The sequence below is a fragment of the Halichoerus grypus genome, chromosome 9, assembly GCF_964656455.1.
Source record: "Halichoerus grypus chromosome 9, mHalGry1.hap1.1, whole genome shotgun sequence".
Lineage (NCBI taxonomy): Eukaryota > Metazoa > Chordata > Mammalia > Carnivora > Phocidae > Halichoerus > Halichoerus grypus.
Window position 1 is genome coordinate 51170566 of NC_135720.1, and position 20720 is coordinate 51191285.

General features: G+C 39.8%; 1 protein-coding gene across 1 annotated transcript in view; it reads right to left on the reverse strand.

The window, feature by feature from the left end:
- Positions 1 to 5756: 5756 nt before the first annotated feature.
- The window catches only part of LOC144379162 (uncharacterized), a 33551-nt gene continuing 18587 nt past the window's right edge, over positions 5757 to 20720 (reverse strand). Inside the window, 8 exon segments of the mRNA XM_078055863.1 lie at positions 5757 to 5841; positions 7677 to 7834; positions 12451 to 12472; positions 13640 to 13676; positions 13679 to 13847; positions 14792 to 14885; positions 17089 to 17244; positions 19720 to 19922. Coding sequence (XP_077911989.1) covers positions 5757 to 5841; positions 7677 to 7834; positions 12451 to 12472; positions 13640 to 13676; positions 13679 to 13847; positions 14792 to 14885; positions 17089 to 17244; positions 19720 to 19922 — 924 coding nt within the window.

Consider the following 20720-nt stretch of genomic DNA (forward strand, 5'->3'; position numbering starts at 1 on the left):
TCTGTACATTCTACTTTCCATTGCTCATCCTCACATACCCTGGGTAGGAGCCACTCAAGAGTTCACGTGCTATCTCACATCTCTGTGTCATTGGACCTGTGAGTCTCCCAGCTTGAACTGAAGTTCTTTTCCTGGTCTACCTGAAACACTAACCATCCTTTAAGTCCCAAGTTAAGCATCCCCTTTTCCCTGCAGCCTGCCTTCCTCCCCATCCCCACCTCCCCAATCCTTTAGATAATACTTAACATTTCCTGGTGGGTGCTTTTATTATACTCTTATTATATTTTATTCTTTATCACAATGTACTGTAATTACCTATTTTCCCAGGGCACCTGGGTGGCTCAGTTGGTTAAGCATCTGCCTTCAGCTCAGGTCATGATCTCAGGGTCCTGAGATGGAGCCCCACGTCAGGATCCCTGGTCAGCAGAGAATCTGCTTCTCCCTCTGCCCCTCCCCTCACTCACTCTCTCTCTCGCTCTCTCACTCTCTCTCTCAAATAAATAAATAAAATCTTTTTTAAAAATTACCTATTTCCCCTTGCCTGAAGGGCAAGGACCATCTCTATCCATTGCTGTACAGCACTTGGCACCAAAGCTACCATGTACTGCTGTTCGGGTTGTGCCCTAAGGCAGCCAGCAGTGGCTGAGATCCAGCTTATGTTTCTTCTTTTAATGTGCGTAAAGCACCAGATGGGATCATGGTGGCTCTACCTGTCACATTGTAAGGGTTTGATTAATGTGAATATCCTCTCTCTCCTTTCTTCACTCCTCAATCAGCCGACACCACTGCTCTTGGAATGTGGCCAAGCATCATCCCAGTCTCCAGATTCTAGTCTCCTCTGGAGCCATGAAAAGCAAGAAGGCCTCAAGGGGCATCCTTCTTGGGAGAACTCCTCTTGGCTCCTCTTCTATAGAGACTTTGGTTTGAGGATAATGTGGTCTCTGTTAAAACTAAACACAGTACATTACAGCCTTTAGAGTATTAAATAGCATCTTAGAATTTTAAACCTACAGAACTCATGGGGCTCTTCTGGTCAAGGGATGGCAAACACAAACAGGGAGGCCACATTGCCCCTGTCCTTGGCCGTGACAGACATTGCCAATCAATTACAACACTCTCATAAGCTTGGGATGGCTCAGAATCCTCAGCAGGGCATTAATTGTTAGAACTGATATTTAATTAAAGGAAAACTTATTTTTTATCTTCGACCTAACCCAACTCCATATTTTAAGAATGAGGTGAGTGAGGACCTCTCTCTTCCATGACCCTCATCATTCCCCCACTCTGTCCCTTCATCTCTAGTTAAACTTGTCCTGGGGTGAGTCTCATCTATCATTTCATGAACACTCTTAAATGGCCCCTTCCCAGGAAGTCTTTCCTCAGCAGTTCCATTCCTTGGAATCAAACTCTAGATACCCTAGCACTAAAAATCTTAGTATGTTTAACTTCAGAGAGCTGCTTCAATTTCCTCACTCATCAGATGAAGAGTTGAGGTTCAGAGACTGAAAAGAAGTGATTTGCCTGAAACCTCAGAGCAAGTTATAATTGAGCTGAGTAAAGTCCAAATATTCTAACACCAAGGCCATGACTCGTTCCACTCTATCTCCTTGTGGCTGATGTTCATTTTTATTAATACTCAGTACATGGAATCACAGACTTTGGAGTTAAAAATAATCTTATACAATACTTTTTTAAACTTCCATGTAAAACAGAAGTTCCTTTCTCTATTGCTTCATTCTCCGTAGTGTATTAAAAGGGACATGTTGAAATCTAGAGAGTTTGGGAAGTAGGAGACAGGTATAGTCAAAAAATACTGAATCTTTATCGGTCACTGCGCACCCACTCTCTACCTCTATGACTTGGGCTCTGGGTGAGCACTTACTTTACTCACACTTTTATTGACAAAAGTCCTGCCGTGAAATCATCACACAATAACTGACCAGATGATTTAGGGCTCTAGGCTCATCCCCCTTAAATGATGGTTTCTTTTGATCTTTAGGAAACACACAGTCATCTACAATAAACAATACAGGAATAGAACAAGACCTGCAAGTTAGAGACATTTTTTTTCTTTTTCTTTCCTCTTCCTGACCTCCTTATTTGGGTGCTTCAAATAAAACAGATCAGAAACAAAAACAGACTTCCTGAATACATTTTATCCTAAACACAAATGTAGTGACATGTGGTTAGACTTCTGGAAACTATTTTAAAAATTTGATCCCAAATATAGATAGGGCTTATAAATGGTTGACTGGGCTAGTGGGTAGATGAGATAATGAAAGAAGTCTTAGAGGATTATCCTGTGATGTTTCATAGGAGAGAAAGATACACTTCAGCCTCATTGGGCAACAGGTGTACAGTCAAACCCTTCAGCAAAATAGTCAGTCTACTGAGGTGTATTTGCCCTGCACTTCCTTCAAATGCATTCTTCCACTGGATAAATCTGGAAGTCTCCCCAAGTGAATGTACTGGCTGAGCTCATGAGACAGACACTGGTATCCACAAACTGGGTACCTGTAAAAGTCCCAAGGTAGGACTGGTCATTATTCTGGTAGTCAGCTATCAGTTAGTCAGGGCTTACAAACTCAAGTGTTTTGCATTCTCCAGATTTCTCTAGCCTGTTCTATCATCCCCATTTTTTTTTGGTGAGCTCCAACTTACCTGTCACCTCCTCTTTGAATTTCTCCCTTAGGCCATAGGCTACAGTTAAACACTCCCTCTTTTGTGTCCTCACAGAACATTTCACATAACTCTAGCAGATTATCTTTAAAATCTTTGAAGTTACTTTTTTGTTTACAGAGCTTTCCCCCACTCGGCTGAATTTATTGCCAAAGTCAGTGGCTTATTTACCTTTGTAACTCCAGCACATAGCAAAGTGCCTGGTATTAAGTAAGCACTAAATAAATGCTGGTTGAATAATGCATGAATGAATAAGTGAGTGAATGAGTGGTCTGATACATATTGTCTTTCAACTCACTTTCATCAATCTGTTCTATGATCATATTTATTGAGTATTACTATTACTCAACACTAAGCTCTGTACCTTAGGAGGAAAGTAAGCTCACCCTGCAGGATGTTTTTGCTCCCCCTTGGAGACTGCAGAACTGTGTAACATCCTTTCTTTCTTTCTTTCTTTCTTTCTTTCTTTCTTTCTTTCTTTCTTTCTTTCTTCTTTCTTTCTTTCTTTCTTTCTTTCTTTCTTTCTTTCTTTCTTTCTTTCTTTCTTCTTTTTTAAAGGAAACGTGGTCGTTGACTGCACAGGTATGCTAACTCCTCCATCTAGGTGAGTGAACTCCAGGCAGGTTGAGTTAAGAACATTGGGAAACTGGATAAGGCATGATAAGGAAATATGGAAGCAGCTCTGCTCTTATCACTTAATATCACTCTACATGTATTTTTTTTCCTCTGCCAGAGAAATACAGAAGGACAGATTTATCTAAGGCACTGGTAAATCAATGTGTGTGTGTGTGTGTGTGTGTGTGTGTGTGTTTCTTATTTCTTCTGCTCCATTGAGTAAAATATTTGAAGTCAGGACAGCTCAAGATCAAGTTTACTAATTTGTTTGCTTATTTTAGATGCTGGCTTATGTAAAAGGGTGTGACTGATGGATATCTCTGGACTCTCCAGGAGAAAACAAAACTGCATAGATTAAAAAAGCAGTGAAACAGCCCATAAACAAAGAACCTCTTCTGGGTTCAAATACAAAGATAGTGTTATTCTTAGAGTGTTAGCTCTTTCTTTCGCCCTTCTGAACCATAAGATCAAGGTCAAATGCAGTAAAGAAAGCAAGATTCCCATACGAAATTTAACATGCCTCCTCCCTCTTCCCTGGGAGGAGTAGGGTATAGAGGGGGAGTAAAAAGCTCTAAAGGAAATTACACACCTGGGGTCAGCCTTGAGGCCCTCCTTGGAGTCTCTCAACCCTTTCTTTTCTTGTGGTTGCCCCACCATGAAAAAGGTGTCCCTGATGGTGGGGAAATCTTCCAGCAGGGCTCTCAGGCTATTGCAGTATGCCATAATCTGACCACGAAGAGCATAGTGAGACATACGGCAGTTGAACCTGAAAAGTCAGAAGAGATGATGTCCACAAAGTGAATCAAAGTTATTCCATTCCATTCCTTCTCAGAAGGATCTACTTCCCTAAAAGATCTTTCAAAGATAATAGAGGACCTCATCAAGAAGAAAGTTCTATCTGGGTCAGGTTGCTATTGCCTGAAGGCAGAGGCATGAACCTCTTCAAAGCACCTCCCACCCTTCACTTCTGATACTCTTCTATGTGTCAGAGAATAGTTTGGCTTGGTTTTATCCAAGAAAACTGTGTTTATTTAAAAACAAACCACCTAGTGATCTGAAGGGGCACCTGCACCCCAATGTTTACAGCAGCAATGTCCACAATAGCAAAACTATGGGAAGAGCCCAATGTCCATCAACAGATGAATGGATAAAGAAGATGTGGTATATATATACAATGGACTATGACTCAGCCATCAAAAAAAAAAAAAAAAAAAAGAAATCTTACCATTTGCAATGACATGGATGGAACTAGAGGGTATTATGCTAAGTGAAATAAGTCAATCAGAGAAAGATAATTATCATATGATCTCACTGATACGTGGAATTTAAGAAACAAAACAGAGGATCATAGGGGAAGGGAGGAAAAAATAAAACAAGATAAAATGAGAGGGAGACAAACCATAAGAGACTCTTCTTTTTAAAAAGATTTTATTTATTTATTTGAGAGAGAGAGATGAGAGAGCGCACAAAGGGAGAAGCAGGCTCCCCACTGAGCAGGGAGCCTGATGCGGGGTTCTATCCCAGGACCTTGGGATCATGACCTGAGCCAAAGGCAGACGCTTAATTGACTGAGCCACCCAGGCGCCCCCCATAAGAGACTCTTAATCGTAGGGAACAACCTGAGGGTTGCTGGAGGGGAGAGGGGTGGGGGATGGGGTAACTGGGTGATAGACATTAAGAAGGGCATATGATGTAATGAGCACTGGGTATTATATAAGACTGATGAATCACTGAACTCTACCTCTGAAACTAGTAATATACTATATGTTAATTAATTTAATTTAAATTAAAATACGTAAATAAATAAATGTTTGGTAGAAAACAATAAATAAATAATTAAGAAAACTACCTGACTCATTGTCTGGATTTCTACATAACACTGCAGTTTATTGAATTCAGAGTCAGAGAAATTAGCATATGTTGTGCACATATACCATACTTACTTCTGACAATATTCAACTATAACGTCTCTCTTGACTTTACCAATTTCATCCTGTAATAAAAGAGAATGATAGTTCTTCTATTAGATGGTTGGCTATAAAAACTCTCCATCCTAGTACATGTATATAAACTTATAGCAAACTTAAAGTAGGAAAAGGTCGCAGAGTTGAGATATTCTTTCTGAAGGCCAACTTGCTGAGAAATACTCCTCCATGGTTCTCTCCCATTCCTGCACACCTTGCTGAGTATGCCAAGAATGCAAGGCCCTGACCACTCTTTACTTGGGCCATTTCTCAAGGTTCTGTGTGCAAAGAGCAACCTTGAGGGATGGGTAACGTCTCCCTCCAGGAAAAATAGCAAGCTTGCCACAAAAAGAGGTAGATTCCTTAAGCTCAGTGTCATTTGACTGGGACAAAAACCCACTGCATACATCTAGGCTCCTCCATGTTGCCCCCTTGGGACTTGGGAGGCAAAGAGAACTGATACAAACATAAAAGTCATGTCACTTCCTCTGCTGTGAGTCATAAAGTTCTTTGTCTATGATCTAGGAGCCCTGTGTCTTCTAATCTGATAGGCACTGGATAATCCTGAAGTGCAGTTAATGAGCTATAAAATTTTTCATTTGGTCAATATTTTTTGAATATAGTAGTAAAAAAGGTAATTGAATATCTCAATTACTTATTAAAAGGAGTCCTTTGCCTCCATTATTGCTCAGCAGTAGTCTAGAAGTTTGGCCTCCCTCACATCGCATTTGTAGAACTGGATTAAGGGAAATTTAAGTCTTTCCTTTTCAGTCATAGATAGGGAAGAAGCCTAGAGATTGTAAACCTATGATTTCTCTCCCAAAGAAATATGCATTAGTCTAGTGACTTCCTCCTCAAAAAATTAATGAATAATGAAACCATATTCACAAAATTAAGCAATACTTTGAACTGCTTAAAGGCTTGAATTTTGTATTTTCCAACAGATTGGGCTAGTATAAAATCCTTAAATAGAAACATGTCATTAATATCTGGATAATCAGATAACACATGAATTAGATAGTAAGAGCCCTTGCTCACCTTGTCTAAACCCCCTGAACATCTGTGGGTCACTCAAGAGTGGGCTAATGTTCCAGAGCAGGTGCTAAAACTAGTTCCATTTAGAAAGTGACAAAATAAAATGTGGTCTTGGAAAAAAAGTGCATATTTTTAAAACTAGACTGCAATTAGCTTGAATTACTTCCTTTCTATTTCTTATTGAATTCCCTTTTACAGTTCTTTATATTTTCAATAGTCCTATCCAAATAGGCTGAAAGCAACAGATTACAAGTTAAGAATTTTTATTTGCTCAAATGTAAAAGATAATGAGAGCTTTAGGGAGCCCTTCTCACTAAACTCACAAGGCTCTTCATTCTGTCGGCCATGGTTTGTTTCCTGAGGAGGAAGGTGTTCAGCATCATGTCCCGCAGCCCCACCTTTTCTAGTTGAATAGACACAAAAGCCTCCGGAGCCCTGACAAGTGAACAGAGACATCTGAGCCCAAGGCAGGAAGTAAGTGTACATATAATAAAAAGACAACACAAGAGCTCCCTGGAGGACAGGAAACCTGGGGCTGAGTATTAGGCATCACAAAAGGAGAGCAGGTGGCTCTGTCTCCATGGTTCTCATCTTCTTCAGATGTTTCTGATTATATTCACTAGGGATGCTGATGTGTCACCGCCCTTCTTGTGGCCCCCATGTGCCTAGAGCATGTATCAGCAGTCCCTCCTTTGTCCCGAACTTCAGAGCCTGGCTCAGTGTTTATACTACCCAGGTCCCTTTGTGCCCTCCTGGCCTCTACTGCAGGGGTTCCTGGACTGAAGTAGCCACGCAAGGGTCCTCTTGACTAGACATATTGGTCTTAAATCTTCCATCCACATGTTGGGAATGTGAACTTAGGGTATTTGAACTCTGGCCATATGTCAGACTGATGACATCTTGGATAGTAGAGTAGTTTTGCTTGTTTGGTTTTTTTTTTTTTTTTTTTTACATTTTAAATTTGCCAGAATTAAATTAAACTATCATTGGAAATACTCAGAATATTTATTATAGAATACAAATATCTCCTTTCTCTGTCATGATAGAGAGATCAGGACATTATAGGACATTCCTGATTTAGAGCCATCTCTCTGTAGAGGCTCTAGCTCTCTGATAATGCAGCACCTTATTATCCTAAGCATTGATAAAACACTTGTTAGAATAGTGAGGGGTAGTTCCGTGCTTTTCAGTCTAAGATAAACATGGAAAATTTGGAGAGGCCCATATTCTTCTTCCTTGTGTTCTGTCTTCATACAAGGTCTTAAAAATTAAACACATGCTGGTCACTTTGGGAATTTAGGCATCTTTCAATCCCACAATCTGTTATTAATTGATTTAAAAGAGGACACTTTTGTTATTTTAAACAAACCCCTAGGGTAGTACCTTTTGGTAGGCTGGAATCTTTCTGAAGGATGAGTAAGGGTGTCTGGCACTTTTGGAGTTGGGGCTAACAGTAAGTTCTCTATGCCATTCACAATTCTGGAATTTCTTCTTCTGGCTGGACCCATTCCACCATAATTTCTCAGATCTGAAGTTATCTCCTAAAATGTTTTAAACCAAAGTGAATTAAATTTGTTGGATTTGTAAGTCCTGTAGTACTGGCCGCAAAATGATCTCACAGTTGCAACTGACCGCAAATACACGTAAAATGCTTAAGTATGTGGGGTCCGGATGGATTGGAGTGGAAGAAAGAGAGGAGAAGGGTAACAGAGGGGAGGAGAGGACAGGGTACAAGAGGGAAGGGAAGAGAGATTTTGCACAATATGGGAGTGAGGCAGTAAGTGTAACTATTTCTACAATAAAGTACAGTTGTCTAAATTACCCTGAAAAAAATTCTCTATTCTACAAGATAGCTAGTTGGCATGCTCTGAATAGAGTGGCCTCTCAAGAAATACTGCTGATGGACTTCATGGCTGCAAGGTCTGAGAAACTGAGGCAGGGTACCCACTGTGGTTCAGCCTAAGCAATGGAGGTAGGCTATATATGCTGCCATGAACAAGGTAATGATAAAGGGCGGGGGAGTGAGAGAATGTGGAAGCAAAACTTCCTATGGTATTATGTTGTGGAGCCTAGATGGACTGATACAGGAGCAATAAATGCACACTGCTTCTATCCTTCTATCACCCTCTCACTCCTTCACTCTGACAGCCTTGCTTTCAAGTAAGTCTTGCTTTCAACCCCATTAGAACTGCTGTCTCAGTCAGCAATGAGCTTTTGAGAATGTCAAATGGCCTCATTCTAATCCCTGCTCTTCTGGTTCTTCCCTCCACATTTAACTCTATCAACTTTCAACTTCTTATTCTTTTTTCCTCTTCTTTTAAAAACAGTAGCTTTACTGAGATATAACTGACATTTAATAAACAACACATATTTAAAGTGTACAATTAGATAAGTTTTGGCATGTGTATACAACTATGAAATCATCACTGCAATCAGAATGACCATCCCATCCATCCAGCCCCCTTTCTCAAGCAACCCACTGTTCTCTGCTTTCTCTGACTATAGATTAGAATGCATTTCCTAGAATTTTATATAAATGGAGTCATGCAGTACGTATTCTTTTTTGTATGGCTTCATCCATATTGTTGTGTATCTCAATAATTCATTTGTTTGTATTGCTGAGTAGTATTCCATTATATGGATATACCACAATTTGTTTATCTGTTCACTTGGTGAGGGACATTTGGGTTCTTTCCAGGTCTTGGCTATTTTAAATAAAGCTGCTATAAACATCTGTGTATGTTTCTGTATGAACATATGTTTTCATTTCTCTTGGATAAATACCTAGGAGCGGAATCCTGGTAAGTGTATGTTTAACTTTTTAAGAAACTGTCAAAATGTCTTCCAAAGTGATTGACCATTTTGCATTCCCTTCAGCAGTATATGAGAGTTCCAGATCTTCCACATCCCTGCCAACACTCAAAATGGTCAGTCTTTTAAATTTTAACCAGTCCTTTAAATTTTAATGGGTGTGCAGTAGTGTCTCACTGGGGTTTTAATTTGCATTTCCCTAACAACTCTAACTTCTCTAATAACTAAAAAGGTGTTAAACACCTTTTTATGTGCTTATTTACCATCTGTACATCTTCTTTGGTGACTCATTTCTTCCTGAAACATTCCTCTCCTTTGGTTTGATAGCAGTGCACAATTTTGTTCTCTTCCTATCTCTCATCTCTTTCCGTCCCTCCTCCCTTCCCTCATTTCCTCTTGTTCCCTTTCATTGTCTCCATCATTTATTCCTCCTTATTATACCATCAGTCCTCATCTTGTCCCACCCTTGTAGGAGAGCATATAAACACACACACATTCACACATTATTTCTATATATTCACACACATTACTAGATATTCATATATTACTATATATATTCACATATTCGTTCATATATATGTAAATATATGTACATAATACATATATATTACATATATGTAAATATATGTAACCCTAATGTCTTCCTATTCCTGCTCTGTGCTCCAATCTAGCGACTTTCAACATTTGCTTTTTGAATGGATCTTAGGGACTTATAATCCTCTCACTCTCCATTTTAACAAGAATAGCCCCACTTATATCTGTTTTATGTAATTAGTATTCTTTATAAGATTAAAGTACTTGAATAAAGAATTCCTTATGTCAACTATGTATGAAAATCACCAGTGGTGGTCAAGCTGGACTCCTCATTTTTATCTAGTACCCATCTGCCCTTTCTTGTTCCCAAGCCTGAGTTATCTGAAAGCTCTTCTTTCTGCCTGTCAAAAAGCTCATCCTTCAGGTTTTCCCAAATGCCCCTTCTCTGTGCTGCCCTTCCTAGTTTCCCAGATGTGACCTTTCTTTTCTTTAAATTCCTTCTATAGCTTGTTGAACCTCTTTTATGCCTTGTGCTTAAACCACTTGTGAGCCTGTCCCCCTTATATACCCTGGTCTGTAAGTTCCTCAGGAGCAGGAATTGTGCCTCAGTATTATCTGATGAGCCTAACTTATAGGAGGTACTGAATTAAGATTTCGGGGGTTGAGATTTAAAAAAATCAATATAACTCACTCTATCCTTATTTTCTACTTCAGTATTTAATTTCTATGGGAATTACTATTTGGCAGTAGAAGCGAGGAATGAGTATTCTTGCCATACTCATAAATTTGGATTCTCCTATTAACATGAAGAGTAGAAATAGATAAATAGAGGTTGAGAAATGTGATAAGGGGTAAATATGGTGAGCTGTAGAGAATCTATAAGACTTAATGTTAAAAGGCCACCTGGAAAGTTGATTTCCTAAAACCATGTTTAATTTTACTGGTGAACATACATACACATGAGAACTATACTGTTGTTTAAAAAAGTGGGGGAAAATCTCTATGAACTGATGTGGAGTGATTTTCAGGATATACTGTTAAGTGAAAAAACAAAGTCCAAAAGAGTATATGTAAATAAAATCCAAACCCCTTTCATGATAAAATCATTCAACAAACTAGGAATAGAGAGAAATGTCCTCAACCTATAAAAAGCATCTATGAAAAACCCATAATTAACATCATAATTAGTGGTAAAAGATTGAAAGCTTTCTCCCTAAGATCAGGAATAAGATAATAATACCCACTCTTGCCATTTCTATTCAGCCTTGTACTGGAAGGTCTAGTTAGGGCAATTAGGCAAGAAAATTAAAGAAAAGGCATCTAGATTAGAGAGGAAGAAGTGAAAGTATTTCTATTTGCAGATGACATGATCTTGTGTATAAAAAGTCCTAAGGAGGAATGCCTGGGTGGCTCAGTCGGTTAAGCGTCTGCCTTCAGCTCAGGTCATGATCTCAGGGTCCTGGGACTGAGCCCTGTGTCAGTCTCCCTGCTTAGTGGGGAGTCTGCTTCTACCTCTCCCTCTGTCCCTCCCCCTACTGCTTGTGCTCTCTTTCTCTCTCTCTCAAATAAATAAAATCTTTTTTAAAAATCCCAAGGAATACATACATACAAGTAAACTATTAAAACTAATAAACTAGTTTAGTAAGGTGGCAGGATACAAGATACAAAAATCAATTGTATTTCTATACATTAGCAATAAACATTTTGAAAATGAAATTAAGAAAACAATTCCATTTATAATAACATAATAAAAAGAAAAAATATTTTGGAATTAATTTAACAAAAGAAGTACAGAACTTGTACACTGAAGACTACAAAATACTGTTGAAAGAAATTAAAGACATAAATAGAAAGACATCCATGCTCATGGATCAGAAGAATTAAGATGGCAATAGTATCCAAACTGATCTATAGATTCAATGCAATCCCTGTCAAAATCTCAAATGTTGTTTTGTGTGTGTGTGTGTGTGTGTGTGTGTGTGCAGAAATTGACAAGCTGATCCTAAAATTAATATGAAAATGCAAGGGACTCAAAATAGCTAAAGCAATTTTGAAAAAGAAGAACAAAGTTGGAGAACTCATACTTCTTAATTTCAAAACTTAACACAACTCTACAGTAATCAAAACAGCAGGGGTACTAACATAAAAATAATAGACATATAGAACAATGGAATAGAATTCAGGGTCAGGAAATACACTCTTACATTCATGGTCAATTGATTTTTGACATACGTGTCAAGACAATTCAATGGGGAAAGATGAGTTTTTTCAACAAATGGTGCTGGGACAGCACACCACATGTCAAGGAATGAGGTTAGACCCTTTCTTCATACTACACACAAAAATTAACCATAAATGGACATAGACCTAAATGCAAGAGCTAAAACTACAAAACTCTCAGAAGAAAACAGAGAAGTAGATCTTTGTGACTTTGGATTCAGCAACGATTTCTTAAATATGACACCAAAAGAATTAATGACAAAAGAAAGACTAGATGAATTGGCCTCATCAAAATGAAAACCTTCTGGCCAAAGGATACCTTCAAGAAAGTGAGAAGATGACCCTCAGAATGGGAGAAAATATTTGCAAACCATGTACTTGATAATTATACATATACTGATACTTGTATTCAGAATACATAAATAACTCTTATAATTAAATAATGAAAAGACAAATTTTATTTTATACAAAGGGCAAAGAATTTGAATAGAAATTTCTCTAATGAAGACATATAAATGGCCAATAAGCACATGAAAAGATGTTCAATGTCATTAATAATTAGAGAATGCAAATCAAAACCACAATAAGATACCATTTTACTCCCAATAGGAGGGCTAAAATAAAAAAGAGACATTAACAAGGGTTAGCAAAACTCAAAACATATGTCCTTGGGCGCCTGGGTGGCTCAGTCGTTAAGCATCTGCCTTCAGCTCAGGTCATGATCCCAGGGTCCTGGGATCGAGCCCCGCATCAGGCTCCTTGCTCCGCGGGGAGCCTGCTTCTCCCTCTCCCACTCCCCCTGCTTGTGTTCCCTCTCTTGCTCTCTCTCTGTCAAAAGATAAAATCTTTAAAAAAAAACAAACAAACATATATCCTTGGAAAAACCTGCACATGAATGTTCATAGCAGCATTATTCATAATAGCCAAAACGTAAAAACAACCCAATATCTGTCAGCTGATGAATGGATAAACAAAATGTGGTCTATCTATATAATGAAATATTACTCACCAATAAAAAGGAATGAAAGTACTGATACATGCTACAACATGGATGAAACTTGGAAACATGCTAAGTGAAAAAATCCAGATACAAAAGGCCATTTGTTGAATGATCCCATTTATGTGAAATGTCCAGAATAGGCAAATCTATAGAGCCAGAAAGTAGATTACTATTTGCTAGGGGCTGAGGAAAGGGGGTGGAATGGGGAGTGACTGCTAATGGGTACAAGATTTCCTTTGAAAGTGATGAAAATGATCTGGAATTAGATAGTGGTGATGGTTACAAGATCTTGTGAATTATATACTTTAAAGGGGTAAATTTTATGTTATGTGAATTATATCTCAATAACAACCAAAGAAATCTGGGGGGAAAAGTGTTATACGTTATGTGTAACCTTTTGCAGAAGAAAGAAGGGACAAATGTCTCCATTTACTTTCGCAAAAAGAAATGCAGGAAGAATAAAACAGAAAACGATAAAATCATTTATCTACAAAGGGTAGAGGTGGAAGAACACGATATTTTCTGCTGGCTGATTCTAGCTAGCCAATATTATAGAGTTACATACAAAGAAAAAATTGTTAGCAAATCACTAAAAATTAAGAGACCCAGTAAGGATTTGGTCATGTGTTGACTTCACACTAGGAAAGGAAGGAAGGAGGGAAGGAAACAAGATAAAATGATAAAAGAGAAGGGAAAGAAGGAAGAAAGAGAAGGAAGGAAGGGGAAGGGGAGGAAGGAAAGAAGGTAGGAGAGAGGGGGCAGGCTAAAGGGAAGAAGGGGCGGTATGGGTAGCCTGGCATCAGCTGTCATAGTGGTAACATGCCTCAGGTTTCTCTATCTTATAGGCTGACCTTCACATCAGCAGGACAGCCCCACCAGGGCGTGTGATAGAAGGATGCCTGTTGGACAGCCACCATCAAGGCATTTTTCTGAGCCGCTTGGCATGCAAGGGTCACTTGCATATTTTCCACTCCTGAATGGAATAAGAGCTAAAGGAAGAAAATGTGAAAGATATTAGGAATTTCTGCCAGAAAGAAAGAGATGAAGTTGAGGATTTCAGATCACCACTTATTTAACATGTAAACATATGAATCAAACTGCAGGATGAGCTGAGATCCTTGCTCCTCAGCCACAGGACTGAATCTGGTCTCTCTCTAAGCACCATTTCATCCCGGAAGGCACGCTCCAGGCCTGATTTGCTCTGTAGCTGGACACCAACAGGTTTCTGGTCAGAAAAGGATGAGTTGGCTCTGATGAACTAGCAAACGTGCTCAGTGGCAGCCTTTTAAAACTGCCAAGATTAGATCAATGTTTAAAAAATAAACACACAGGGGTGCCTTGGTGACTCAGTTAAGCATCGGACTCCAGCTCAGGTCATGATCTCAGGGTCCTGGGATTGAGTCCCGAAGTGGGCTCCACACTCAGCAGGGAGTCTGCTTGTCCCTCTTCCTCTGTCCCTCCCCCTGCTCGTGCTTTTTCCGACTCTCTCTCAAGTAAATAAGATCTTAAAAAAATATATATAAATAAATTTAAAAAATAAAAAATACACAAATACAAACCTATACATACACACACAGAAGCAAAGAGATTCATCTGAGTGGAAAGGGAAAATAACAGTATCAAGTTTAAGAAGATCAGATAAAAGCTCCAATAATAGGTGCATGTTTTAAAAACTTGGTACAAAGATGGTTCACTACAAGTGCTTCCTTTTAAAACCTAACAGAAGTTATTGCAAGGGTGTTGCAGGCTCTATGTTTCAAACCAGACCAATATGCACAACAAATAAGACAAGGCTATCATCATTATTTATGAAGTTGGAAGCTTTTCTTCTACATGGGAGCCAAATGTATGAATTAAATATGATGATTTGTAAAGAAATACATGAGCAAATTGCTTAATTTTACTTTAGTTTTCTTTAAAAAAAATAATTTACCTTAAGGATGGCTTCCTTTGTATAAAAGCTAAACTTGCCAACCTGGTTATCATCCACCTCAGAGATGGCTAAGACAAGAGTAGTAGGAGAATATCTGCAAGAAGAAACATGACATTGTTCTGTTGTACCATGGTGTTAGTCAAGAGATGCCCATTCTGATGGGACCAAACCATATGTGATCAGCTCTGAGACATCAGCAATAATACCAAGTACAGATGTTACACAAGACTTGATATTTCTGCCCAAAGACTGAAGGGCTCTGGGGTCTTTTTAATCCTTATTGGACTTGATCTCCTTGCAGTTTCCTTGTGGTGACCACTGACTCCAAATTCTTTTTCTCTTGATCACCATTCCACTGTTTTATCCTGTTTCTCTTTGTACCTTTGACCTCATGTCCTCAGGCTCTTCACTGACTCAAACCCTTTTATCCACTCCCTAAAAGCTGTCCAGTTCTTTCTCTCTTCCATTGCCCCAATAATTATTTAAATGTTCTTTGCAACCATGTTTATGCCTTGGGATATAGTCCTTTGTCCATACTTATGAGACTTGGTCAAGTAATTTAATATCTATGAATCTTGGTTTCTTCATCTGTAAATGGGAGATATCACCTATCTCATAGGGTTAAGGCAAATATTAAATGGGATAATATGCATGAATGTGCTTTTTAAAATGTAAGCCACTATGCTCATGTTTGATATATGTTGTTGTTATAACAGCACTCCAAAGTGGCAACTTTAAGGAATTAACATACATAAAATAAATGCAAACTCAAGAGACAAGATCCTTGGATGCATAAACCTTCCCCTGGTAATTCAGAAGGCTCCCCAGATCTTACAGGATTGTTGGATCATTGTTGGGAGGATCAATCACAGCTTGACCAGGTCACAGATCATTTGGGCACTTTGTGCTGATTGGTTGATTCCAGTTGAACAAAAATATGCCCTATTTTACATCAGTGCAGAATACCAGCTCCAGCAGGAGGCCTTGAAGAGCCAGAGCATAGCTTGGCTCCAGGCTGGAGACCTAACTAGCCTCATCTGAGGCCCAATCATACTTCCTGCCTTCAGTTTCTGTGAGACATCTCTATATCCTTATGATAAATTCTCTTTTTGGTTTAGCTAGTGCGACAGGATAGAGCAGGAAATATTTTGCCTCCGGGGGACATTTGGCAATGTCTGGAGACATTTGTGATTGTTACAATCGGGGAGGAGAAGGCCTATTACTGGCATCTGGGAGGTAGTGGTCAGGGATGCTGATAAACAACCTCTGCTGCACAGGACAGCCCCCTAGAAGAAAGGGTTATCCAGTTCCAAATTTCAATAATGCCAAGGTTGAGAAATTCTGGGATACCATATTCTATCATCCTAACCTCCATTTCAGCCCACAGTCTCTTTGGAGAAGAGAGGAGTCCTTTAACATATTAACACATCAAAGTTACATTTTGAGCACTGATCCACACTAGCAAAACAAAGGGGATTTTTCCTCCTTGGAGTCATCTTTGCTTTCCTTGGGGTGGGGCCAGTACCAGGAATCTCCAGGGACAGAGCTCGGACCCTCAGGGGAAGGGCAGACTAGAAGAGAAGGAAAGAAGAGGGAGACAGAAGTTTCTCCTCAGCACACAACAAAGGCTGACTCTGCACAGAGGAAAAAGATTCCTTTCCCTGACTAAGTAGACTCATGATCTGTTACTAGTAAGAGTGTTTTCTTTCCAGCAATGGGCTGAACCTATGGGGCATGAAGAAGTTTCACTGCTTTGAGTCTGCTTCTGCTGCTGGCCAACAAAAGAGTGACTGAGATATTGCCATACACGTTAGATTCGTACATTATATTAGAGTTTCAAGGAAACAGGGGCTCAAAAAATTTGACTGACTTCTTCCTGGTCCCAGGGGAAGTGGGAGAAGCGATCTGGACTTCTGATCCATGGTTCTTGCCCTATGAGACAAACCCTCATACCCCTTTCTACCCAGAAGCAACACGGTCAACCTGGGCAGTGGCTGAGCCTGTGATTCTATCTCACTTGAGCTCTCTGATCCAGTTGTTCCATTAATCAGTGTTTTTAAATTCAATTATCCCCCTTCATTGAGATCTCTCCCCCGCCCTTAGTAAAATAAAAAAAGAAAGAAAAAAAAAAGAAAAAGAAAAAGAAAAAAAGAAATGGCATCATGGCAGATAGAATATAAGAGAGGGAATTCAGATATAAAATTGTATTTGTGTGTCCAGTGGTGATAGAAATTATTTTTCACTGGCTGTTCATTCTACCACTACATTATTTTTACTTTGAACTTTTCAAGGCTCACCTGTCTACTTGATCACTGTCCTTCAGCAGAGAGGTGATAAAGACAGGAGATGGACGGTCCACTTTTTCTTTGAGTGGTGCAAATTCAAAGTGAACAGGTCTCAGATACAAATGGAACTCTTCAAAACCCATCTCCCATGCCAATTCCTTATAGAGACTAAAAGGGGGGGGGGGTAGATAAAGAACCAAGAGCATTTACTATTATTTTCCACTAAAAGAAAAGTAAGTGGTAAGAAAACCCAAAAAATCTGAATAAGCACAAAAGCAAAAGTCAAAACAAGAGTAAGCCAAGTCCAGTATAAAGTGAATGAGTCACAAAGGTCCTGCATCCACTCTACATTATGACAGACGGTTAAATATAGAAGTTAAAGTAGGAGATGTGCTTGGGTACTTCCTCAACTCTCATTTCCTGCAAGCTGACTTTTGTCCTCAGAGTGCTCATGGGGTCACCAATACTGCTTTCAATACAAGGCTATTTTCTCTCAGAGCTCTTTGCAGCTGGCCTCATCCTCTCTTTGAGGAACATCTTTGTTCTCTTGGATCCAGGATCTCCATGTTCCTGCCTCATGACCACTATCTCTCAGTCTTCATTGGCTTCTCTTCCTCTTTATTTTCAAATCCTAGTATTTCCTGGGGTTCCAAACCTGGTCTTCTTCTTATCTTCTCTGTCCCCTCCTTGGGGTGTTCATCTTCCAACCCTGAGCCCTAATGATCACCCCCTATTATAAGAACCTGTGGCCCTATCTCTGTCTTGTCCCAAATCTGAGCTCTGCTCCCACATTTACATGGCTTGTAGCAAGGCTCCATTCAGATGCCCCTCTGGCATTTCAGCCTTAAGAGTCTAGAATGTCTTCCCCCCACCCCTCCTCTCACACCCACATTCTCTAACATATTTCTCCATTTTGAGAAGTTGGTACATTAAGGCTGAATTCAAGTGGCACCTCTGTTAGTTTGCTAGGTTCCTGTAACAAAGTACCATAAACAGAAATTTGTCTCACAGTTCTGGAGCCTAGAAGTCTGGGATCAAGGTGTTGGTAGGGTTGGTTCCTTCTGAGGGCCATGAGGGTAGGATCTGTTCCAGGCCTCTCTCCTTGGCTTATAGATGGCTGTCTTCTGCCTGTGTCTTCCCATCATCTTTCTTCTGATGTATCTGTGTCCAAGTTTCCTCCTCTTATAAGAACACCAGTCATATTGGATGAGGGCCCACCCTAATCATTTCATTCCTCTGTAAAGACGCTACCTTCAAATGGGGTCACATTTTGAGGCACTGAGGATTAGGACTTGAACATATAAACCTGCCAGGGGACACAGTTCATCCCTCAACAGTGCCTCTTTTATGAAGCTTCCCTTGATCCACTTACAGAGAATGAAATGCTCCATTTTCTGAGTTCCCATAGTATTTTGGTTGTATGACTAAAATATCATATTAGGGCGCCTGGGTGGCTCAGTTGGTTAGGCGACTGCCTTCGGCTCAGGTCATGATCCTGGAGTCCCTGGATCGAGTCCCGCATCGGGCTCCCTGCCCTCTGACCCTCCCCCATCTCATGTGCTCTCTCTCTCTCATTCTCTCTGTCTCAAATAAATAAATAAAATCTTTAAAAAATAAAATAAAATAAAATAAAATAAAATAAAATATCATATTAAACTGTAGTAGAACTAACTTTTAATGAGCTCCCTGAGAACAAGGATCAAAAATTATGGGGAGGTAGTATCATAAAAGTTAATAAATATCTTAACTCAGTTTGAATTCTGCTTCTACTACTTTCTAGTTATGTGATCTTAGGCAAATAACTTAACCTTCTGAGCCTCTACTTCCTTGCTGGTAAAATATTAGTAAGGATCCTCTTAAGGATATTCTGGAAATTAAATGAATGAATACACATCAAGTCCCCAGGACAGACCCTAACCATAGCAGACTCTCGGTAATGGTTGGTGGTAGATGATTGGGCCCTTTAGGTCTTTAGGGCCTCTCATGAGGACTAGAACATAACAGAACTCATACATATTTGCAACTGACCCTTTAATTCCACATCTTTCCTGCTTCTAGAACATGTCCACTTGGATGTCTTCCCATCACCTCACATTCATACCTAAAACCTAACTGTTCAATCTCTCTGTCTCTCCCTACCTGTTGAGCCTTCCAAACCTCTGTCAGGCCTGTATACTGTCACTGACTCCTCCCCTCCTCTCTCTAGTCCTCTACTGCTTCTGCTCTGCTATTCAACTTCATCGTAGTTAAGAGCAAATCCAGTAAATATTCAGAGCGACCACGTAGGTCAGGCCTCATACCAGGTGATGGGACACCACAGGAAACAACATGGACAGTGTTTTTGCAATCAGTGAGCTGACACCAGCAGGAAAACTGATAAACCAGTATCAAGCATTTAACTGAAAGGTAATGTACCGAATGGAGAGGAAGCCCGGGTGCCAAGAGGAGGGCCTAGCCTCGCTGAGTGGTCAGAGAGGCACGTAGGGAGGCTTGTGTGGAGAAGGAACAAGGGAGCAAGGTGGTCATTTCAGCCAGTTAGAAAGCTCACTCTGGCTGCCCTGGGGCACAGAGGGAACAAGACCTGTAGACGGGGAAACCTGTGGTCTGTTCTCCCCCATCTGGATCCTCAGTCCCCCTACTGACCGAGCTAAATGTACACTCTCCAGACTCATTTCTATCAGCCGGTGGCGGAGGGTCAGAAGTTCTAGAAGTTTGGAAAATGTCTCCAGGAGCAGCACAGGAGAATCTTGGCTTTGGTTCTCTCCTTTGTCTGCTGCAGACTTGAGTGCGAGCAGACCTATCTCTTCTAGGAGAAAGGGATCTCCCATTACTTTATCTGAAAACAGCTGAAAGAAAACAAAGCACTTTTTAAAATCTAAAAAAAAGAAAGTTCACATATTAAGAAAAACACTCTCGGTGGCACAGCCTCTGGATCCAGATTTCCTGGGTTCAAGTCCTAGCTCTGCTGCTTATAAACTGTGAAATTTTGCTATCTCTCATTTTCCTCATCTGTAAAGGGGGGATAAGAATAGTCACAGTAGCTAAGAGGAACAAGTAGATAAAAATTACCTAATAGGATTGTTGAGAGAGTTAAGTGAGTTAATACATACAAAAGTGCCTGGTACATAGTATTTGCTGTTATCATTATTATAAATATTTTAAGCCAAAATAAAGAATCGAAGAAGTCCCTGATATTTTCCAAGTATTTTAGAGGCCAATAATAATAATAATTTCCTATAAACTCTTCTAACTGCAGTTTCAAAATTTCAAAGTGTTTTCACATACATTACCTCATTTCTATCTTCACAAGATCCCCATGAAATAGGAATCACGGACGCCATGATTTCCATTTCATCGGTGAGAAATCTGAAGCAACACTGAAACTTTCCAAGGTCACACAGCAGTACCAAGAGTAAACTTACGCTTCCTAATTCCAAGTTCAGTAGTTTTACAGTATGCTAAACTGCCTTTACAGTGCTCCTCGTGGAAGAGCCAGCCCTGGGCAATTTTTTAAATAACCTCATTGTTCTTTAACTCCCTCCTGCCATGGTCAGCTCCTCTGCTCTGACATCTCTGCTACCCTTTCACTTACTCCCAGCAAGGACCCAGTTTTGGGCCCCCCACCCCCGCATCTGCCTTTCCTG